The 25,144-nt window shown below is 38.2% G+C and overlaps 1 protein-coding gene across 1 annotated transcript; it reads right to left on the bottom strand.

Annotated features, from left to right (window-relative positions):
* Positions 1–3,772: 3,772 nt before the first annotated feature.
* LOC140845987 (endogenous retrovirus group K member 6 Gag polyprotein-like) lies at positions 3,773–7,554 on the bottom strand. The gene is made up of 2 exons (XM_073221427.1): positions 7,528–7,554; positions 3,773–5,272 (listed from the first exon to the last, which is right to left on the bottom strand). Exons 1-2 carry the CDS (start codon positions 7,552–7,554, stop codon positions 3,908–3,910), a joined length of 1,392 nt encoding a protein of 463 aa, XP_073077528.1. The 3' UTR covers positions 3,773–3,907.
* Between the last annotated feature and the right edge of the window lie 17,590 nt (positions 7,555–25,144).

Here is a 25,144-nt window from a genome sequence, read left to right as displayed (position 1 = left end):
TCCCTCCATATCTGGGGAGATGGTAAACTCCTGCCTCTCAGTTGCCCACGTTACTACAGTTGACTGACAGTCAGTCCAGGGCCACAGCTCTCCCTCATAGTCGCCCACACAATGGGAGGCATATTTGGGTTGACGAGGCCTGTCGGTGGAATTGTTCCTGGGAGAGTGTACAAATGTGCCATTGATCCAGAGAACCATCTGGTGGATAGTCATGTTCTTATAGGGCGGGCTCCCTTCCTTATTAGGCCCTTCAAATTTAGCTGACATAACGGGGAGGCTACTGGCCTCTAGAATTATGTCACTGAACCATCCGTATTTCCTCCGTTTCAGGGAGATACAGCCAGCTAGATTCTGAGTGGTGAAGCATAATGACCCATTAGTTATGAAGGATCGGTTTTCTCCCAGGGGAGCTACTAGGGTGTCTTTAACTAAGTAGGGCAAGTTCATACTAGCATTGGTAGTGAAAAAGTGCGGAAAAACGGCTGCATTGAAACGGACAGGCATAGGCTTAGGAAAGGCAGACAGGGTTCCCCATCTCAATACTCCCTGAGTCGGGGTCTCCAGTGTCAGGAGCAGGGTCAGGAGGTATAGCGAAGTCATCTCCTTTGTTTAGGACTTTCCTTGTTAGGCGCTCCGGGATCCAGAAGGGATTTTCTTTACCCTGGGGGAAAACACACACAGCTCCCCTGGATCTGATTATGATTGGATCCGGGCCCTTCCATTGGTTAGATAACACGTCCTTCCATTTTACTAGTTCTTGTGGGTCTTTTGGCCACTGATTATGGCGATCCGCTGCTGTATGGCCTTGAGCATCCAGATTCAAAAAATTTATAGTGAAAAGTGCTAGGGCTATGGCAGTTTTTGGTGTGGGGGGTATATCTTCAATTCCCCCTTTTTGTTTAAGTAAATAGGATTTGAGCGTGCGGTTCGCGCGTTCCACAATCCCTTGACCCTGTGGGTTGTAGGGAAGGCCAGTGATATGTTTTATCCCCATGTGATGACAAAATTGAGCAAATTTTGTAGAGGTATAGGCTGGGCCATTGTCTGTTTTCAGAATCTGTGGTAACCCCCATGCGCTCCAAGCCTCAAGGCAGTGCTGGATGACATGGGAAGCTTTCTCTCCTGACAATGGGGAGGCAAAGATGACTCCTGAACAAGTATCCACGGATACATGTACATATTTCAGTTTCCCAAAAGACGAAATATGCGTCACATCCATTTGCCAAACTTGTAAAGGCCTAATACCTCTGGGGTTGATCCCAACATGAGGTGTGGGAAGGAAGCTGCAGCAATGTTGGCAGCTAAGGACAATGTTCCTAGCTTCGGCCCTGGTTATGCTAAACCGCTTGCGCAGTGTTTCGGCAGTGACATGAAATTGTGTATGGAATTTTGAAGCTGTGGTGATAGGGTCTAGCAGGGGAAAAGCTATATTTCTGGTTGCGAGGTCTGCCAGGTGGTTTCCTTGGGTCATAGGCCCGGGAAGGCCTGAATGTTCTCTGATATGAGTTATATACAAAGGAGATTGCCTATGAAGTAGTGCTGATTGTATCTGTTTGAACAAAGTGGCTACTGGGCTGGACGCTTTGATTAGCCCGGCCACTTCTAGAGATTTGACTGCATTAACTACATAACAGGAGTCAGACACAATATTTAAAGGTTCAGGAAAGATTTGTAGGACCTCTAAGACTATGCGACATTCCACTATTTGTGGAGTGTCAGGCGTGTAGCCTTTTGTCACAACTTTGCCATCATGGACATAGGCACCTGTGCCTGTCTTAGACCCGTCCGTGTAAACTGTTTTTCCATGAGGCAGCGGGGTTAGGCTAGTGACCCGAGGAAATACTAGGAGATGATTTTTGGCGAAGTTGATGAGGGGATGTTTTGGGAAATGATTATCAAAGGTTCCTGAGAAACTGTAAGCAAGTATGGCCCAATCATCATTCATAGCACATAATACTTGTATCTGTTCTACGCTGTAAGGGGTTATAATTTTAGCTGGAGCCTCTCCGAAATGTGTCATGGAGGTTTTTACTCCTCTCAAAGCAAGTTTGGCCACGGCTGCCGGTTAGTACTCTATTGTCCTAGCCTGAGAGGCTTGGGGATGGATCCAGATCAGTGGGCCGTGCTGCCATAAAACTGCTGTTGGCAGCTCCGGGGTGGGAAGCACACACAACTCAAAGGGTTCATTCGATTGCACTCTATTTAATTGTGCTGTCATCAAAGCCTGTTCTACTTTGCGAATGGCTTGTAATGCCTCAGGTGTGAGGGAGCGCGGTGACGTTAGTTGTGGGTCTCCTTCTAGGGTTTTAAATAGTGGAGTCAATTCAGTGGTGGGTATCTTTAAGTATGGGCGCAACCAATTAATATCTCCTAGGAGTTTTTGGAAGTCATTCAAATTTCGCAATTGATTATGTCTTATCTCAAGCTTTTGGGGGCAAATTACATCTGTGTAAATGGTTGCTCCTAGGAATTTGCTAACACTAGATTTTTGGACCTTCTCGCTTGCTATATTCAGTCTCCAATTTTCTAGGGATCTAGTGAGATCTATATATGCTTCTTTATTTCTGCTGGTTGTGGGGAGCAAAGAAGGATGTCATCCATGTAATGGATGATCTTTAGCGTGGGATAGGTCTTACGAATTGGGTCTAGCGCTCGCTGAACGTACAGTTGACATATGGTGGGGCTATTTGCCATTCCTTGAGGGAGGACCTTCCACTGAAATCTGGCATCGGGTTGTTCATGGTTAATAGCTGGCAAAGTAAAAGCAAATCTTTCCCTGTCCTTGGAGCTTAGAGGTATAGAAAAGAAACAATCTTTAATATCTATTATGAGCACTTTCCATTCTTTGGGTAAGGCAGAGAGGAGTGGCAGTCCCCGTTGTACGGGTCCAAGCATTCTCATTTGAGCATTTACTGCTCTCAGATCATGAAGCAACCTCCATGATCCTGACTTTTTCCTGATTACAAATATGGGTGTGTTCCATGGGGACACAGAGGGTTCTAGGTGTCCCACTTGGAGCTGCTCTTGCACTAAGCAATGAGCTGCTTCTAATTTTTCAGAGGATAGGGGCCACTGAGGAACCCATACGGCCTCCTCTGTGAGCCAAGGTATGGGCATGGCATCTTCAATGGCCCCTATGAAAAACCCAGGCCGTGACGGTCATTCTTTACTTTGGGCAGGATGGGCTCTATGTGTCCCTGTTGGTGTTTCCCCAGCCCCTTGCCAGGGATGTATCCCATGTCCATCATCATGCCTTGGGCGGGGGTGGAGTATTCATTAATGAGTTTGAGGCCTAAGTCTCTCATGACATCCCTCCCCCATAAATTGACCGGTAGAGGGAGTACATAAGGGGTGACTGTACCCTCTTGTCCTTCAGGGGCTCGCCATTTCAATGGTTTGGCACTAATTGAAGGGCTTGACTCATATCCTAAACCTTGTAATGAATGTGAGGATTGGGTCACAGGCCACTTGGAGGGCCACCAGGTTGCAGAGATAATACTTTTATCTGCTCCAGTGTCTAGGATTCCCTCAAAGCTCTTTCCCTCTATTTGAAGAGTTAATTTTGGTCTGTCTGCTAAATCTAATACTATGAAGGCTGAATCCCAGTCAGAGGAGCCGAAGCTCCTTTCTCCCCTCTCCGTGTTGGTAGCAGGATAATTTGCGTGGAGACTAGGTAAAACTAAGAGCTGGGCTATGCGGTCTCCCGGGGATATAGGATAGATTCCTCTGGGAGCCGAACACATGATTTTTACTTGCCCTTCATAATCTTGATCTATAACTCCGGGATGAACTACCAGGCCTTTCAATGCAGCAGAAGAGCGCCCTAGGAGTAACCCAAGGGTATTTGGTGGTAGGGGGCCTTTAAAGTCTGAAGGGATAGGCTGAACTCCCATCTGTGGAGTCAACACTATTCTGGTGGTGGCACGGATGTCCAATCCCGCGGAACCTGAAGTGGCTCTCCTTGGGGGGCCTGGTTGTTCCCGAATGACACTTGTGTGCTGGTTGCCCCATATATTTGCGGGCCCTGGTGACAGGGGCCCCTCTGGGCGTTTTTTGGCAGTTCTAAGGGTTTCCCTTCTATATCTTTAATGGACCGGCACTCATTAGCCCAATGCCTGCCTTTCTTACACTTAGGGCACAACCCAGGGGTCTTTTGGGTTGTTTGTTCTGAAGCTGGGCTCCTACACTCTCTCTTTATATGTCCTAATTTCCCGCATTGAAAGCATTTGATACTTCTGTTAGTGATCCTGGCTTGTTTGTGGCTCTGTAATATGGCTGCGGCTAGGCCCGCATTGGTGAGTGGCCCTCCTATTTCTCTACAGGCTTTCAACCAGGCATGTATCCCTTTTTGTTTCCAGGGTGTTATCGCCTGTCTGCATTCCTTGGTACATTGTTCAAATACTAATTGCTCCACTAGGGGCATTGCTTGTTCCTGATCTCCAAATATTCTGCCTGCGGCCTCCATCATACGAGCGACAAAGTCAGAAAATGGCTCGCTCAGCCCCTGAATAATTTTTGTCAAATTGCCTGATACTTCTCCTTTGTTGGTGAGGGCTTTCCATGCCTTGGCGGCGCACGTGTTTATTTGTGCATATACCTGTAAGGGGAAGGCGGTCTGGTTGGCTACCCACTGTCCTTGGCCCGTCAGCATATCATATGACCACGCAGGCTGTCCTTCGGTCGCGTTTGCGCGTGCCTGGGTCATGCTGATATCATGCCACAATGCCTTCCATTCTATGTATTGCCCCATACTAGAAAGGCATGCCTTAGTTACATATTGCCAGTCTGCGGGTGTCATGGCTGTCTCTGTTAATCTCTCAACTTGTGCTATGGTATAGTTAGCACTGACTCCATAAGCCCGAACGGATTCTGCTAACTCCTTAACTTGTTTATGGCTCAGGGGCTGGTGAGAGCGTACGCCATTATCCTTAAATACAGGAAACATTTGTCTAATTGCCTGAAGAGTATCTGGGTGGCAAAAGGAGAGTGCGCCACTCACGTAAGGTGGCGGGGCAACGGGCGTCGGGGGACACCCTGCTTTCATTTTTTCCTTGGTCCGCTTTTCAACTTTGCTGGTTCCCTTACTTCTGCACTCTGCGGTTTTATTCTCTTCCCCTTCCTCTGCGGACGTTAATTCCTCTTCAGATTCCCTATTGGAAAGTTGGAGGTCCCTCAACTCTTTCCAGGGGTATTTACTATTTTCTCCGAGGCGATCGTCACTCGCTTCTCGGGGCTCTTTCGCTTTTGCCCTAGGCGGGCTTTCTCCCTCACTCTGAGGTTTCTTTACCTTCATTTTTGTGGCCTTTTTTTGGCCGCGCGCTCTCTGTTTCCCGTTCCGTTTCTGACATGCTCTCTTGGATATCTGTCAATGCTCTCTGACCTTCTTTTATTACCTTTTCACATCTCTCATCTTGCAGACAAGCTCTAATCAGTTTCCAGAGGGGCCTGGTGCCTCCCCTCAGGCTACCCTCCTCCTCCTCTCTATCAAGATATTTCCCCAGTTTGTCCCAGCTCGGGATTGAGAGGGACCCTGAACAAATGAACCAGGGGGCCACACGGTCTATCTCCTTCACAAAAGATCCTAAGACTTTGCTGGAGACCTTCAAGTTTCGCTCTTTGAGAGCTGTCTGCAGCGCCGTGACTAATGACGGTGCATTCCCCATGGTGCCTCCTTATTTACAGAGAACCATCAACCATCATCCTAAAAAGCAGGGGCCTCTCGGAACTTACCCCTCCGGGCTTTCTTCTGACCTGCAGTTCTGAATCCTCTCCAGATGTCTGAAGGGTCCTCCCTGTGCCGGTGATGTTCTGGTTCCCGGGATTCGGCACCACTTGTCGCATGCCCTGTCCTCGCCGGCAAGAACAGCATGCAACAACAGCAGGATTCTTCTGCAGAAAGCTTTATTCTTCAGCTCTTTGTGAAACAAATGAGTTGGGCAGGACCCAGAGGGGAAGGAGAGGCTTGCTTATATAGTTCTCATGCTCTGACCTGGTTGGTGCGGCTCCATATGCCTTATTAGCATAACCATTTGGTGGGTCTCATTGGTCCTTATGCCAAGGCGCAATTAGCATGTAGTTTAGTGGTGTGGGATGATTTGTCATTAGGAAGTTCAGGGCCTTCCGGCTGCCCTGCATTGGGCGCTATTTTCTGAGCGCGGCTGCCAACAGGCACTATATCTAAACAGAAGGTGAAATTAATGCTGAAAGGGGGTATAATACATTGAATTAACTGAACCTAGTAAATTAAATTCAGTAGGAACACATCCTAAAATTATTTACTAAAATATAAGTCAAGAAAATTGATTTACTTAATTTAATAATAGTTAAAAGAATAGAACATATTCAGGAAAACATACATAAATGTTTATAATACTGTTAGTAACTATAATCATTTAAAAAGTGGTGGGCAGATTTAATCAAGCAAATATTTTTTATTTTTTATTTATTTTATTTTTATAATAAAGTATTAATATACAGTCTTATGATGGTTTAAAATACACAGTGGTTCAACATCCCCCTATATTATCAAGTCCTCACCCCCTCTATTGCAGTCACTATCATCATAGTAGAAATTAGAGTCAATTGTTCTCTGTACTGTACTACCATCCCCGTGACCTACCTATATTGTGATTGTGAATTACAGTACCTTTTCATCCCCTTCTCCCTTCCCACCCATCTTCCCCAGTTCCTTCCCTTTGGTAACCACTAGTCCCTTCTTGGTGTCCATGAGTCTACTGCTATTTTGTTCCTTCTGTTTAATAGCAAGTATTTACTAGTTGTTTGTAAAGACACTGCTTGATACAAAAAATATTTAATGAGTACCTACTATGTGCCAGGTGGTTATGCTTGTTTGTCAGGTGGTGGAGATACAAAGCTGAATAAAACATGGCTTTGCCTTTGGGGAACCAGAGAGCTGAATATTTAGCAGTGATTAACTTTAGTCAAATTAGAATTACTTCTAAAAGCCTATGATTTATATTATTTCTTAAAACGTCATAATGATTCTAGATTGGATGATCTGAATTTTTATAAAACAACTTGAAACACATTGTGTAATATGTTACTTGCCATCATTGCAGTGACGAGCACTTTTTAAAAATCTAGGACCAGAAAAAAATTGCCATTCTTTATTAAATTTTTTCAGTCTGTCACATATTGGGAGCTGGATAGAGACCTTTATTTTAACTTTATATTTAACTGGGTATAGATCTATTTTTGATTTCTAGGAAGTTCAGAACTTGATTATATTTTTATTATAATTTTCCTCCGATAATTTTTTTTCTGAAGGTGGGAATTTGTAGATTAGGGAAGGTAGAGTTGTTATGTTAAATTTTCTTTTCTACCCACTATTGACATGAAGTTAACAATTGCTGGTCTTTACTGTACCTGTGTTTTATTCTAAGAATATGTATTTGGTTACTGGTATTTATTAGAAGAGGAAAGGAAAGGAAATATTACTGTTTGTATATATTGGAATGTTAAATGCTTCCCTGGTTTTATCTGAAACTAGGTGACACAAAGACCTACCTTAAGCTTTGCAGTGTTCAGTACCATGTTCAGTTTTTTTACACCAATTGTCTCATTAGAAGCTTGAATTTATATATTAAAGACAACTATTTATTTTCCTTTGATCTCTTTTTATGTCCTTGTACCTTCTTCATTATAATACCCATCACATTACTGGCTTCCAAAGAATAAGCTTTAAAACAACTTCTGATGCATCACTGTTTTTCAGGTATTCATCTTTATTTTATTTATAACTTCGGGTCAGGTTTGGCTGTATATAAAAGAGAAGAAACCCCAAATAACACAGTAGCTTAAGTAAGTGAGAAGTTTATTTCTTTCATGTAGAAAGAAGTCTGAAGGTCAGGTCCTTCTGTGTTACGGCACCGTATTCCTTATGGTGCATCTCTGCTTCATGTTCCTAGATAGTTGCTAGATTTCCAGCCATCACAGTCTTAAAGCAGGTGGATGGAGAGGCGAAAGAGGAGCTTTACCCTCTTTTTAAGAAGCCCCCTTGGAAGTTCCACTTAAATTTTATATCTCTTTGGCTAAAAATCTTCCTTCTTTCTGAACCTACAGGATTTAAAATATGAAATCATCATCTTTTTTGGGATGGGTCAGTTACTCTGGTTCAGGTCATGCTGCTGGTCTTTCCCACCTGTCACTGAGGAGCTTCATGATTCTGTTCAAGTCATGCCTTGTAGGGCAGAGATTTCTCTGAAGCTAATACCCTCTAGCTCTATCTATGTTGTTGCAAATGGTAGGATTTGTTTTCTTCCTATGGGTGAACAGTACTCCATTGTGTATATGTACCACATCTTCTTTATTCATTCATCTACTGATGGACACTTAGGTTGCTTCCATTTCTTGGCTATTGCGAATAGTGCTGTGATAAACATAGGGGGCATATGTCTTTTTCACACTGGGCTCCTGCATTCTTAGGGTAAATTCCTAGGAGTAGAATTCCTGGGTCAAATACTATTTCCATTTTCAGTTTTTTGAGGAACCTCCATACTGCTTTCCACAATCATTGAACTAGTTTACATTACCACCAGCAGTGTGTAGGAGGGTTTCTCTTTCTCCACATCCTCACCAGCATTCGTTGTTCTTATTATTTTCTATGTTGGCCATCCTAACTGGTGTAAGGTGATATCTCATTGTGGTTTTAATTTGTATTTCCCTGACCATCTGAATTACTTCTCTGGAGAATTGTCTGTTTATATCCTCCACCCTCTTTTTAATATGGTTATTTGCTTTTTGGGTGTTGAGGCATATGAGTTCTTTATAGATTTTGGATGTTAACCCCTTGTCAGATATGTCATTACAAATATATTCTCCCATACTGTAGGATGTCTTTTTGTTCTGCTGATAGTGTCCTTTGCTGTACAGAAGCTTTTTAGCATGATGTAGTCCCATTTGTTGGTTTTTATTTTGTTTCCATTGCCCGAGGAGATGTGTTCAGGAGAAAGTTGCTCATGTATGTATTCAAGAGACTTTTGCCTATGTTTCCTCCTTGGAGTTTTGTGGCTTCATGACTTACATACATGGCTTTTATACATTTTGAGTTTACTTTTGTGTATGTTGTTAGACAATAATTCAGTTTCATTCTCTTGCATATAGCTGTCCAGGTTTGCCAACAACAGCTGTTGAAGAGGCTCTCATTTTCCCAGTGTATATCCATTGCTCCTTTATTGTATATTAATTGAAAATATATGTTTGGGTTTATATTTGGGCTCTCTAGACTGTTCCATTCATCTATGGCTCTGTTCTTGTGCCAGTGCCAAATTGTTTTGATTACTGTGGCTTTGTAGTAGAGCTTGAAGTCAGGGAGCATAATTCCCCCACTTTATTCTTCCTTCTCATGATTGTTTTGGCTATTTGGGCTCTTTTGTGGTTCCAGATGAATTTTAGAACTATTTGCTTTAGTTCATTGAGGAATGCCTTTGGTATTTTGATAGGAATTGCATTGAATCTATAGATTACTTTAGGCAGAATGGCCATTTTGACAATATTAATTTATCCTATCCATGAGTGTTTCCATTTATTAGTATCTTCTTTAATTTCTCTCATGGGTGTCATATAGTTTTCAGAGTATAGGCCTTTCACTTCCATGGTTAGGTTTATTCCTAGGTATTTTATTATTTTTGATACAAATGTGAATGGAATTCTTTTCCTGATTTCTATTTCTGCTAGTTCATCATTAGTGTATAGGAATGCAACAGATTTCTGTGTATTAATTTTCTATCAGGCAACACTGCTGAATTCAGATATTAGATCTAATAGTTCTGGAGTGGATTCTTTAGGGTTTTTTATGTACAATATCATGTCATCCCCAAACAGGGATAATTTAATTTCTTCCTTGCCAATCTGGGTGCCTTTTATTTCTTTGTGTTGTCTGATTGCCATGGCCTAGAACTCCAGATCTATGTTGAATAAAAGTGGAGAGAGTGGGCACCCTTGTCTTGTTCCTGATCTTAAAGGAAAAACTTTCAGCTTCTCCCTGTAAACTATAATGCTAGCTGTGGGTTTTCATCTGTATGACCTTTATTATGTTGAGGTGCTTGCCCTCTATACCCAATTTGTTGAGAGTTTTTATCATGACTGGATGTTGAATTGTGTTGAATGTTTTTTCAGCATCTATGGAGAAGATCATGTGGTTTTTGTCCTTCTTTTTGTTGATGTGGTGGATGGTGTTGTTGGATTTTCGAATGTTGTGCCAACCTTGCATCTCTGGGATGAATCCTACTTGTTCATGATGGATGATCTTTTTGATGTACTTTTGAATTTGGTTTGCTGATATTTTGTTGAGTATTTTTGCATCTATGTTCATCAGGGACATTGGTCTCTAATTTTCTTTTTTTATGGGGTCTTTGCCTGGTTTTGGTATTAGAGTGATGTTGGCCTTGTATAATGAGTTTGGGAATATTACCCCCTCTTCTACTGTTTGGAAAACTTTAAAGGGGATGGGTATTAGGTCTTCACTAAATGTTTGATTAAATTCAGCACTGAAACCATCATGTCCAGGAGATTTGTTCTTGGGTAGTTTTTTGATTACCACTTCAGTTTCCTTACTGGTAATTGGTGTGTTCAGATTTTCTATTTCTTCCTGGGTTAGCCTTGGAAGGTTGTACTTTTTCTAGAAAGTTTTCCATTTCTTCTAGGTTATCCAGTTTGTTAGCATATAATTTTTCATGGTTTTCTTTCATCATTCTTTGTATTTCTGTGGTGTCCTTCATGATTTCTCCTTTCTTATTTCTGACTCGCTTTATGTGTTTAGACTCCTTTTTTCTTGATAAGTTTGCCTAGGGGTTTATCTATTTTGTTTATTTTCTTGAAAAACCATCTCATACTTTCATTGATTCTTTCAATTGTTTTATTCTTGATTTTATTCATTTCTGCTCTAATCTTTATATGGCCCTCCTTCTATGGACTTTGGGCCTCATTTGTTCTTCCTTTTCTAGTTACATTAATTGTGAGTTTAGACTGTTCATTTGGGATTGTTATTCTTTCATCAGGTAGGCCTGTATTGCAATATACTTCCCAGATTTTGCAGTGTTGAATTATTGTTATCATTGGTCCCCATATATTGCTTGATACCTGTTGTTATTTGGTTATTGATCCATTGATTATTTAGGGGCATGTTATTAAGCCTCCATGTGTTTGTGGGCTTTTTCATTTTCTTTGTGTAATTTATTTCTAGTTTCATACCTTTGTGATCTGAGAAGCTGGTTGGTACAATTTCAATCTTTTTATATTTACTGAGCCTCTTTTTGTAGCCTAGCATGTGATCTATTATAGAAAATGATCCATGTGCACTTGAGAAGAATGTGTATCCTGTTTTTTTGGATGGAGTCTTCTGTGCATGTCCATTTGGTCCATCTGTTCTAATACATTGTTCAGTGTCTCTGTCTCCTTACTTATCTTCTGGTTGGTTGACCTGTCCTTTGGAGTGAGTGGAGTGTTGAAGTCTCCTATAATGAATGCATTGCATTCTATTTCCCCCTTTAATTCTGTTAGTATTTTTTAACATATGTATGTGATCCTGTGTTGGGTGCATAGTTTTAATAGTTATATCCTCTTGTTGCACTGAAACCTTTATCATTATGTAATGTCCTTCTTTGTCTCTTGTTACTTTCTTTGTTTTGAAGTCCAAGTTTTGTGTTACAAGTACTGCAACTCCTGCCTTTTTCTCCCTGTTAGTTGCATGAAATATCTTTTTCTATCCCTTTTCTTTAAGTCTGTGTATGTCTTTGGGTTTGAAGTGAGTCTCTTGTAAGCAGCATATAGACAGGTCTTGTTTTTTTATCCTTTCAGTGACTCTATGTCTTTGGATTGGTGCATTCAGACCATTTACATTTAGGGTGATTTTCAGTAGGTATGTACTTATTGCCATTGCAGACTTTAGATTCGTGGTTACCAAAGGTTCAAGGGTAATTCCCTTACTATCTCACACTCTAATATAACTCACTTTGTATGCTATTACAAACACAACCTAAAGGTTCTTCTTTTTTCTTCTCCTTTCCCTTCCCTCCCTGTTCTTTATATATTCGTTATCATATTCTGTACTCTTTCCCTATCCCTTGATTGATCTTGTGGATAGTTGATTTGATTTTGCATCTTAGTCATTAGTTGTTCTACTTTGCTGTGGTTTTATTTCCCCTGGTGAGAGCTATTTAGCCTTAGGAATACTTCCATCTATAGTAGTCCCTCCAAAATGTATTGTAGAGGTAGTTTGTGGCAGGTAAATTCTCTCAGCTTTTGATTGTCTCAAAATTATTTAATCCCCACTTCAAATTTAAATGATAGTCTTGCTGGGGAGAGTATTCATAGTTTGAGCCCCTTCTGCCTCATTGCATTGAATGTATCATGACACTCCCTTCTGGCCTGTAATGTTTCTGTTGAGAAATATGATGACAGCCTGATGGGTTTTCCTTTGTATGTGATCTTTTTACTCTCTCTAGCTGCTTTTAGAAGTCTGTCTTTATCCTTGATCTTTGCCATTTTAATTATTGTATGTCTTGATGTTGTCTTCCTTGGATCTTTGTGTTGGAAGATATGTCTACCCCAATGTCCTGAGAAACTATCTCGTTCCCCAGATTGGGGAAGTTTTCAGCAATTACCTCCTCAGTGACACTTACCCTTTTTCTCTCTTTCTGGTACCCCTATAATGTGAATATTGTTCTGTTTGGATTGGTCACACAGTTTTCTCAGTATTTTGTCATTCTTAGAGATCCTTTTTTCTCCCTGTGCCTCAGCTCCTTTGTATTCCTCTTCTCTAATTTCTTTTCCATTTTCCATCTCCTACACTTTATCTAATCTGTTTTTAAATCCCTCAATTGTATATTTCATTTCTGATACTGTGTTCTGTAATGATTGAATCTCCTTCCAGAATTCTTCCCTTAGTTCTTGAATATGTTTCTTTACCTCCATGAGCATGTTTATGATTTTTATTTTAAAACGTGTTTCAGGGAGATTGTAGAGTTCAGTTTCACTTGGTCCTCTTTCTGGTGTTCATGGGATTTTATGTTGAACCAGGTTCCTTTGATGTTTCATATTTGTAGGTGGTGACCTCTAGTGCCAAGAAGCTCTACTTTCTTGTGCTTCTCAGTCCCTGTAGCGATATCAGTGTCACAGGGGATTGGTACTACTGCCTGTTGGGCCAAAGGAGCTGTTTCCTGCTTCCTGGCTGCAGTGCCTGTCTTCACTGCCAGAACCAGTGGGCCAAGAACAGAGGTGTAAGCCTCTGTGCTTTGCATTTTTAGCTTCCATAGGCAGGGCTTCCCTCTTGCTGGCCTTCCCTGAGGGCTGGGGTTGCTGTTTTGTGAGCCGGTGTGCACTGACCAACAGTGGAGTGCCTGAAGGTTCTGAAAGTTTCCAACCTTCTCGTACTAGTTCACCTGAACAATTTTGTCCCCCTTTCCTTTCTCCTGAGCAGTAAGCTCTGAGCAATCCTTGCCCTTTTTTCACCCCATTCACTCTTAGGAAACCTCTCAGACTACCCACCTTTCTTTTGTCCCAGAGCAGCCAGAGGTGGATCCCTGTTTTCCAAAAGCAGCTGGAATCTCAGTCCCTCCAGGTATTCACCTGTTTTAGCTTTCCAACCCCACTAATCTCCAGAACACCATGCAATATAGGTTCATGCTCAAAGAGCAGATCTCCAGGGCTGGGTGTTCTGCAGTCCCAGGCCTCCACTTCCCTCCCTGCTCAATTTCTCTTCCTTCTGCCCATGAGTTGGGGTGGGGGAAGGGCTTGGATCTGGCTGGAACACGGCTTTGGTACTTTACCCTGTTCCTAGAGGTCTGTTCTTTTCTCCAGGTGTGTGCAGTCTGGTGCAGCCTTCTTTCCTGTTGCTCTTCCAGGATTAGTTATATTAATTATATTTTCATATTATATGTGGTTTTGGGAGGAGGCCTGTCTCACCTCTCATGCCACCATCCTTAATCTCTCTCATACTCTGTTAATCTTTACTCAAAAGAGTTTATTGAATTTAGGAAACTTTTAGCCTGAATTTCATAGTTTCAGAAACCTAAATATGTCACATTGATTAATAAGCAGCAATATCATGGTATTATTTTCTTTTGAGTTTTCTACATTTTAGCTCAAGTAAACTATGTATTACTGTGGTTAATTCATTTTAAAAATATAAATATGCTGCTGTTTTGATATTCAGCAGAATATTGATTTGTAACCTGTAGGTCATCATACTTGACAAATGTTCATCCTGTTGATTAATCAAGCAAGGGTGGGGTGGATCCCATGACAAAGTGAGCAGTTGTAGAGTCAGGGACATTTTTAAAGATTGGGATTCTGACATAATAACACATGATGGCTGAGTTGATTTAGCAGAAAGCAGAGAAGCAATTTAAATTAATTCAAATAATTAATTTTCAAAAGAGGTACATCCAGAAATTTCCAGGCTCAGAAATTCCAACATTACTCAATCAGATTTCATCAGTTAGCAAGTATTTATTGCTCAGATTTTTGTTATGCAAAAGGACACATGAAAAATACAAAGCACAGTTCCTGATATTTTGGAATTTACAGTCTAGTTTAAGAGGGCACAATGACATGTGAGGAACAATGAGGGGTTGTAGAAAAATTAAGAATCATAAAATCACAAACTCCTGTGGTCCAGATTATCAATGCCTTAAAAATTTAAGGTACTTTTATATCCCACAGTGTTTACTCAATTTTTATGTTGTACTGTTTAAAAATGAATAGTTAATGAATAAATGATACCATAGCAAAATTACTACTTTATCCCAATTCATACTTTAATTTTCAACAACCCCTAATATATCAGTGACTGTAAAAACAGGCCCATTTCTTTTATGTGTGAAATCTTACTGATAAGTTTGAATTTAGAAAAAGTATACTGTCATAAACTTTAATTTGTAAAGTTATTTAATGTAATTATTGGTACATTCTATAAGAAACATAGTCTTATTTTTTTTACAGTAAATTGTTTTAACAAATCCTATTCTAGGAATTTGAGGGAAATTGTAAAAGAAAATATTTGTAGTCCATATTTTCTTCTTCTATTTCATTCATGTACTATTTGTGCCTCTATAATAAGTATATATACTTCAATTTACTTTTTTCACATTATATTACTAGAAACTTTTTCATATAGATCATATTTGTCATAATTTAGATCATTGCCTCACTTTTGTTGGTCATTTCTAATTTTTCATTATTATAATGCTGCAGTGAATGTCTTGGGTGTATAGCTATTTTTTTTCCTATTAGCTTGCCAGGAAGAATTTCCAAGCCTGGGAATTAATGGGTCAAAAGAGATGATTTACATATGTTCACTTACATATACATTTTGTAATTTATATGCTGTCTTTTAAAGAACTGTTGGAATGGCTTTAATCACCTACCCAATTTCATTGTGAATCTAGAGGTGTACTGTTGTACACAGATTTTGAGGAACTGAAATTTACATGCTTGAAAATGGCATAATCAGAATTATATTCTATTCAAAAGTGTTTTTTCCAGTGTAAATTATTTTGTAATTTTCAGTGACTGATGAAACTAATTTTTAATTTTTTCCAGAATACATGTAATGTGGGAAAGTCTTAGGAAGTGTTATTAAGCTTTGTGATAAGTGAACTTTGTAAAGGAAAGTTACACCATGAAGAAGGAACTCAGGAGTGTATAATGGTATGCTCTAAGATCAGATATAGTAGTTAAAGTTTGGGTTTTGTTGAAATTATGAATATAATTTTTTAAGCTATATCTATTACAGAATGAATTGTCAAATTTTCTTCTTTAACTTTAGGTTAGTCCTATTATTTGGGCTACTGAACCTATGGAAAAATACTTAGAGGACTTCTGCTTACCTTTCCTCAGAATCACCACCCTTCTTCAACACCACCTTTTTGGGGAAGATTTACCTAGCTGCCAGGTGTAATTTGTGGTAGGGAGTAGGAAGCCTTTTTTTACAGTTAGCTAATTTTTTTTGAAACATGCTGTGTTACATAGTATAATACTTATATCTTTGTACAGAACTGTCATACAAGTTTATAAGGACATAAAAAATTATTATTCTCAAATGAATAAATGGAATATTTACAATTTTTATATTTATAAGCATCTGCCCATTTTTATGATAATACTAATATTTGATATTTGAGTAGTTTTGGATTAGATCAGTCATGATAAATACTCAATATTTTAAGAGGATCATAGTACTCATGTATTTATTTATTTTTATTGTATTTCCGTTTTTACCACTAATCATCATCTATTTTTTAATCCTTTTAAAAATTATGTTAGTCAGAAAGCTGGTTTTTGAAAGTATGATGGCATTTATGTAATTTTAGAATAGCAAAATGTTCAATTTGTAGCCAGTTGTATTACAACTTGGATAAATGAACTAGTTTAATCCATTTCATAAAACTGTGGGTCAATGTCAGTAGGCAAGAAAGTGACAGGATAGGAAACCAGAAGGTAAGTAAACCAAACTGTGCTTATAGGACTATGATTCTGACTTTATATGCCATTTGTTTCCAGGGAATTTGATGTGGGAATTAAGAAATTTATTATATTTATGGGTCTTTGAAGCCTGAAATATATCAGAATTAAGTAGTGATCTACTCCTTAAGTAATTAACCATTGCATTAAATTGTTTGGAGTCTTTGTTTTTTATCGTTTGTACATTTGTCTCCAAAACATTCTATTTAGAATTATAAGATATTGAATAAATTCAAATATTCATTAATTAGATATTTTCTTTCATAGTTATTTATTTTTAAATTTCAAGTTAAAAGTGTTTTTCATTTTGGCATACAGTATTCTCCCTTATCCACAGGGATGCATTCCTAGACATTCAATGGATGCCTGAAACTGTGGATAATATCAAACCCCTATATATACTATGTTTTTTCCAATATATGCATACCTATGATAAATTTTTTATAAATTAGGCACAGTAAGAGATTATCAACAATAACTAATAATAAAGTACAGCAGTTACAACAATATGCCATAATAAGAGATGTGTGTATGTGGTCTCTCAAAATACCTTATTGCGCTGTATTCACCTTTCTTGTGATGATGTGAGATGGTAAAATGCCTATATGATGAGATGAAGTGAGGTGACCTGATGAGGTATTGTGATGTAGTGTCAGGCTACTACTGACCTTCTGACAAAAGGTAAGAAGGAGGATTATCTGCTTCTAGACCACAGGTAACTGAAACCGCAGAAAGGGAAACACAAGTAAGGGAGGACTTAAGTATGAACATCCTTAAGCGTGGAGAAGGTTAACCCCAAAAGCACTCCACTACTTTCTTATCAGCTGTGCTTTCTTCACATCTAAAAGCCAGAGGCTGTGGTTCTTTGTGTTCTTCTTAGCCTGTGGTTCACTTTGTCATTAGTTTTTATTGGAAGGTATTTTTCTCCCATAAGCTGGAACTTACCTGGAGGCAGAAGGTCTTGAACTGGGCACGGAAAGTCGGTCTGGGGTTTGGGTGTACAGCTATGCCTGTAGTGCTTTAACCAAGCAAGAAATTCATTGATTTGGAGGCATGAAGAAGAATAGTGCAACATAGTGTCAGAAAGATAAAGGTGAAGTTGTAGGGGATCTTGAATTCACCATTGATGTGGTTAAAAAATGTGACATGATTCAAATTTTACTTCAGGATAAAATATAAAACAGACTACGTGGTGTGAGGAATGGAGAGACTGGAAACAGAAAAGCTAGTTGGGGAAGGACATAATTAGAAACAAGAGGATAGGAAGCAATTAGAACTTTCAGAGGTGGAACAGTGTCAAGATCTGACACCTAGTTGAACATATGGGAGTCACGGGAGGAGAAAGAATCATGATGTGCTTGGGTTTTGAGCCTGGGGTGCTTGAACTTTTGTGGGACAGTTAACAGGAGGAGGAAATATGGAGCAGATTTGTGGGGGTCTGAAAATATTTTTCATTTATTCAAATTGAGGGGTTGGTTGGACCATTTAAGTGGATGTATTCAACTGAATGAGAAAAATAAGATTACAGCTATAGGTAGATGCTTGCTCTGTTTCTGTTTAGATTTCTGTCATCTGTGTAATCCTTTTTATTTTCACATATGTATGTAATATATAAAGTAGATACATAATATAAAACCTGTAATATATATAAATATATAGATACACATTTTTTGTTCTTACACTTTATTCACAGCTGTTTGTTTCTATTAATCATTGTATTGTATAGATGGATGTAATATTACACTAACTTTTGTGGATTTGACATTTTTCTTTATGTCACTTTCATGCAGAGTATATTTTCTGGTTAGCTGTATATGGATCTTTATTCTCATATATATGTTTTATAATCAATTTGTAAATTTTCATCCAAAATTCTTCCAAAAGATGTTAGATGAGAGTTGGTTAGAATATATGGTGTTTAGGGATTGAACACAGTGTACTGTGTGTGCCTTTATTCATGTCTTTTTTAATACTTTCATAGAATTTTTAAATTGTCATCTTAACATCTGGAGCATTCTTTGTAAAGCTAATCCTAGAGGCTTTATGGTTTTAGGTACTATTTACATGGTATCTTATTTTCTGTAATATTCTCAAATTACCTCTTCCTGGTTTAGAATATTAGTATATGTTTGTGTGTTCCTGTGATTCGCCACTTGCTGAACTCCCTTATCAGTGCTGATAATTTGCCTGTTGATTGTTTTTAGGTTTGCTGTGTCATTATGATCACACCATCTGAAAATAACGACAGCATTGCCCCTTCCTTTCAGATCCTTGCCTCTCCGTCGCTGCCTTCATGTGCGCCCAGCGCTGTCTTGAGCAGTAGGATGGGCAGCACCCTTTTTTTGAACTGGGCACGGAAAGTCGGTCTGGGGTTTGGGTGTACAGCTATGCCTGTAGTGCTTTAACCAAGCAAGAAATTCATTGATTTGGAGGCATGAAGAAGAATAGTGCAACACAGTGTCAGAAAGATAAAGGTGAAGTTGTAGGGGATCTTGAATTCACCATTGATGTGGTAAAAAATTAGAAATTATATTTCTAATGTATAGATAAAACGTAAAAATCCAAGTTGGAATTTTTGAACATTAATCTACATTTAGCCACTTTGCTAAAAAAATAAATCCAGTGTTTGTTTCTTAAGTGAACTGAAGCCAGGAGATAGCCGGGAGACTCTTGAGTTTCACAATACATTTTTGAATCAGACATTTTGTTAAGGACGGGAAGTCACTGAGAATGGTCCCTGGTACATGCGTGACACCGCAAGCCTGCTCTCCACAGTAATATATTAGACCTTCCTAACTTAGTTACAAGTCTTAGTTCAACACTGTTTCTACTACCATATTAGGGCTAAATGTGGTAACCTATCCAGTTCTCTCATCTTTATTCCTACTTAAGTGCATCCTCTCTTATTTGTCCTCTAACTCTGAAATTCTTAATTGAGGGACTTCAGGTAACTTTTAAATTCTGTTGTATTATTTAAAAATGTTTGTGTATGTATTTTTTTGGAAGAAAATAGTTTTCAGATTCTTATAGGGAACCGTGATTATCCACTCTCCCCTGAAGTTGAAAACCACTACTCTAATATAACTCCTTTAATTATTTTTTCTTTCCTATATGTCAAAAATAGTTTCCCTATAAATATACAACAAGAGCTAGCATTAATTATACACTAGCTACGTGCTAACCACTGTTTAAAATTCATTTAAGCTTCACAACAACTATGAGGTAGCTGTTAAAATCCTCACTTTGCAGACAAGTAAACAGGCACAGAGAGATTGATACTTGCCCAAGATGCACAGCTAGTATACAAGGCAGCTAGGGTTTGAGCACATTTAATCTGGATGCCAAATATGCAAAATTAACATCTGAGCTTTACTACTGCTTGCTACATGAAACATTTTTTTTGTGGGGCACAGGTGATTTTCTTCCAGCATTAAGTCTATAAAAACCACTGTAATATCACATATTGTACTCTCTTTGATCTTCATATAACTATACTCCACCTATAAACATTTCTTATGTGATAATATGGTTATTGATTTATTGATAGCTGAATAGCATACTGGAATTGTAAAAAACAAAAAACACCTCAAGTGTCCATCAATGGGAAACTGGTTAAATAAACTATGGTTTATGCATACAATGAAATAATCTGAAGAAAATAAAATAATAGAAATTTTTCTATATGGTAATATGGAAAAAAATATCAAACTATATTAAGTAATCAAAGGCATGGTGTACTTGTATTGAATGCGGATGGGGAGGAAATGATGGTATTCGTGTTTGCTTGTATATATAGTGGACCTATGAGCAACAGAGTTTTCAATTTCACAGGTCCACTTATTTGGGGATTTCCTTCAATTCAAATACTGGAAAAATTTTTTGCAACAATTTGAAAAACATTTTCTCTAGCTTACTTTGTTGTAAGAACACACTATATAAGAACATATACAAAATATGTGTTAATTGACTTTTTATTATTGGCAAAGCTTCTTTCTGGTCAGCAGGATATTAATAGTTGAGTTTTGGTGGAGTCAAAGTTACATGTGGATTCTTGACTGTGTAGGTGTTTGGTGCCCCTAACTCTCATGTTGTTCATGGGTCAGTTGTATATAAGATATTCTGGTCAGTTCTTACCTAGGAGTTGAGGTGGTGAGTTTGAGATTTGCATAGAAGGGGAACAGAAATTATGGAGAGGCTTTTTTTTTTAAGTGATCTTTTCATACTTTCTAAATTTTAAATAGTGGAAGTATGTTACTTCAATAGTTAAGATTACAGAGAAGATAAAAAGGTGTTTATTTTTTGAACTGGTCATGTAGTCACATTTTTCAGAATTCAAAAAGTGCTAAACAGCTCTGTGAATATATTTGTTTCTCCCCCTTTTTCTAGACACTCAGTTGTTGGTGCTATCAGTTTTGTCTGTATTATTACAGTGACATTTTATGTGTATTCCAAAAAAAGTATGTGCAGGAGTGTATTTTTTTCTTTGAGCATTTTATACATTGTTCTACAAATTGCATTTTTTTTTCACTTAGGAGTCTATCTTAGAGATCATTTCACATTCAATACATGAAGACCTTCACATTTTGTTTTACAAATTCAGGGTATGTACCAGGATGTATTTAATCAGTGTCCTATTAATCAGTATTTGGGTTATTTCTACATTTGCTATCTATAAACAGTACCACAATGAATAATAATAATACAAGGTATTTTGTATGGTTTTGGTTGTATTTGTAAGATAAATTCTTAGAAGTGATTTACTTTGTCTGCACTTTAAAGACATTTATAGTTTTGATGCTTATTACCAAACTGCCTTCATTGAAATTGTACGAATTACATTAACACCAGTAATATATGATAGTTGCCCTATACTGTGTCTACTTAGTGTGTTATAAAGCTATTTGATTTTTGCCTCTAGATCTTTGTCTAGGTAAAATATATCTCAATGTAGTTTTAATTTGCATTTCTCCTAATTGTGCATTTTCCATATTTAGGAACCATTTTATTTTCTTCACCATAACCTCCTTGTTACATAATGCTTCTTTTGAAAATAATTAGAAAATGAAAACAATTAGAAAAATTATTTATCAGATCTTAATGAAAGTATCTCATGAGCTTTTCTTTGGTTAGAATAATCTGTCACTCTTGTCTGTTTTGTCTAAGTCAGATGATAAGGAGGAAAAAGAAACTTTTCTTTAACTTTTGTTCTTCTTTCATAGATTTTCCTCAGTTTTTTTTTTCATTTTGGTGACTTATATTTGGACTCAACATCTGCTTCATAAGAGTTGCCACATAGTACTGAAGTAGCCTAGGAATGCCAGGAAGAAAATTGTACTTATGTACATCTTTGTTAATTTTTATCCATTGTTGGATTTGCTATCATAAAGATGAAAAATTGTTACTTTTCTACCATTAGTTCCCATTCTCTCAAGTTTTTTGCCTTACATTAGAAAATAAATGTCCTCTCTCAATAGAGCAGGAGGATGTAACAATTGTAAATAATATATACACAAAACAGCAAAACCCTAAATTACATAAAGCAGAAATTGACAGAATTAAAGAAATAGACAAATCCACAATTATAGCTGGAGCTTTCAATGTTCTTTCTTAGTAGTCAATAGCAGGTAGACAGGAAATCAACTAGATAAATGAGACCTGAACAATACTCTCAAGTGAACGTCATATAATTGACTTACATAGACTTCACCAAATAATAGCACAATGCATATTTTTTACAAGTGCACTTGCAACATTCACCAGAATATGCCAACCCATAAGCAAGTATCAATACATTTAAAATAATTGAAATCATACAACATATTTTCTGACCATATGGAATTAAATTAGAAATCAGTAACAGAAAGAAATATGGAAATTCCCAAATGTGTTGGAATTAAGCAATACACTTCTAGATAACTTATATATCAAAGCAGAAATCATATGGAAATTAGAAAATGAAAATGCAACAGTAATATTGTGGGATGCTGTTAAAGTTCTTGGATACATAAAGCTTTAAAATGCTTATATTTAAAAAGAAGAGTCTAAATTCATTTATTTGATTTCTATGTTATGAAGCTGAAAGTAGAGCAAATTAAATTCAAAGCAAGTAAAAGAAAGAAAATTATAAAAATCAGAACAGAAACCAAAAAAATAGTAATGGAGAAATTGTAGAGAAAATCAGTGATTCCAAAATCTGGTTCTTTGCAAAGATTAGTAAAATGGAGAAACTTAAATGTCAGGAGCTCAGCTCTCAGCTGGGAGAGATAAAAGAACAGAGCTGCCTGGTGTCAGAGTAGCTAATTGAAGTAACAAGTAAAAAATTTAACAGAGGAAGTCCTTTAATCACTTGCTGTGGTGGTTTTATCAAGAGGCTAAAACCAGAGGAAACACCAGCTCCCCCTACACCGTTTGCCCTTGTGGATGAAATGGCACGCTTGCTGACGATCAGGTGGATGAGTACAGACATGACATGGGGATCTGTTGAGGGAACTCCAAATAAAAGGCTCTGGCAGTTTTATGGACTCTTGAGGTAGAGAGGGGATGGGGGGGAAAGAGTAGGAGTGGAAAAGCACTGGGTACTGAGTCAGGGTAGGGAAAATACTCTTCAAGGTTTCTCATTGTTTCCTGCATAACGTGGCCTGGGCAGAGGTGTCCAAGAGAACTCTTCCCAGGGCCTCAGGTGGAGGACTAGGAATAAAGACACCAGAACTAGGAAGAGCCTAGTTAAAAAGCATCATGGGCCAGGGGGCGCCTGAGGTCTTGACTACAAGTGCCATCAGAGACTGCAGTGCATTGTTTGCGCGCCAAGTCTGGCATAGGGAAGGCAGTTTTCGTCCATGAGGCTTGCAAAGTAAAACCTTCAGTTAGGTGTGAAAAATCACACATAGGTTTTTAACCAGTAACCAGACTCTTTACTAGATTGTTAAGAAAAAAAGATGGTGCAAGTTACCAATACCAGCAATGAGGGAGGAAATATCCCTACAGAACCATAGAGAATATCATGAATAATATTTGCCATCAAATTTGATAACATAAATGAAATGGGAAAATTATCTGAACTGACTCAATAAGAAATAGAATTTCTTGAATAGATCTATACCAACTAAGAGAATTGATATAATTATAAAACTTCTTTAGAAAAGTCAATAGCTTTATACTAACAAACTACACCATAGTGAATTCTATGAAACATTTAAGGAAAAAATTGTAGCAACACTATACAAACTTTAAGAAAACAGAGGAAGAGCAACACCCCAAACTCATGAGGCCACTTTTACTCTGACACCTAAACCAGGCATCTTAAGAAAACTGCAAAGCTTTGTCTTTCATTAACATAGAGAAGCAAAAGTCTTAGCAAAATATTAGCAAAGAAAAATTAATACTCTACAACCAAATAGGTTTATCCTAGGAATGTACAGTTTGTTCAACACCAAAGAAATCAATTTAATTCACTCATATTAAGATTTTTTTGGTATCATTAATCTGCAATTACATGCCTATGTTTACTAGGCTCTCCCCTTCACCATGTGCCCCTCACAAACCCCATTACAGTCACTGCCCATCAGCGTAGTAAGATGCTGTACAGACACTACTTGTCTTCTCTGTGTTGCACCGCCCTTCCCGTGCCTCCCCCCACATTATACATGCTAATCATAAAGCCCTCTTTCTTTCCACCCCCCACTCCCCCACTTATTCCACTCTTCCTGGCCCTCCTCACTAGTCCCTTTCCCTTTGGTAACTGTTAGTCCATTCGTGGGTTCTGTGATTCTGCTGCTGTTTTGTTCCTTCAGTTTTTTCTTTGTTCTTATACTCCACATATGAGTGAAATTATTTGGTACTTGTCTTTCTCCACCTGACTTATTTCACTGAGCATAATACCCTCTAGCTCCATCCATGTTGTTGCAAATGGTAGGATTTGTTTTCTTCTTATGGCTGAATAATATTTCATTGTGTATATGTACCACATCTTCTTTATCCATTCATCTACTGATGAACAGTTAGGATGCTTCCACTTCTTGGCTATTGTAAATAGTGCTGCGATAAACATAGGGGTGCATCTGTCTTCTTCAAACTGGAGTGCTGCATTCTTAGGGCAAATTCCTAGAAGTGGAATTCCTGGGTCAAATTGTATTTCTATTTTTAGTTTTTTGAGGAACCTCCATATTTCTTTCCACAATGGTTGAACTAATTTATATTCCCAGCAGGTGTAGGAGGGTTCCCCTTTCCCCACAACCTCGCCAACATTTCTTGTTGTTTGTCTTTTGGATGGTGGCAATCCTTACTGGTGTGAGGTGATATCTCATTGTGGTTTTAATTTGCATTCCTCTGATGACTAGCGATGTGGAGCATCTTTTCATGTGTCTGTTGGCCATCTGAATTTCTTCTTGGGAGAACAGTCTGTTCAGTTCCTCTGCCCATTTATTAATTGGATTAGTTGCTTTTTGTTTGTTGAGGTGTGTGAGCTCTTTATATATTTTGGATGTCAACCCTTTATCAGATCTGTCATTTATGAATATATTCTCCCATACTGTAGGATAACTTTTTGGTTTATTGATGGTATGCTTTGCTGTACAGAAGCTTTTTAGCTTGATATAGCTCCACTTGTTCATTTTTGCTTTTGTTTCCCTTGCCCGGGAAGATATGTTCATGAAGAAGTCACTCA

The sequence above is a fragment of the Manis javanica genome, chromosome 14 (genome assembly GCF_040802235.1).
Source record: "Manis javanica isolate MJ-LG chromosome 14, MJ_LKY, whole genome shotgun sequence".
Taxonomy (NCBI): Eukaryota; Metazoa; Chordata; class Mammalia; order Pholidota; family Manidae; genus Manis; species Manis javanica.
This window is presented reverse-complemented; position numbering and strand designations above follow the sequence as displayed.

Coding starts and splice junctions, on each gene's coding strand:
- LOC140845987 (XM_073221427.1), bottom strand. CDS start 7,554: ATGGTACTGAACACTGCAAAGCTTAAG. Junction 5,273..7,527: donor TGAACACTGCAAAGCTTAAG/GTAGGTCTTTGT, acceptor AAGAAACCTCAG/AGTGAGGGAGAAAGCCCGCC.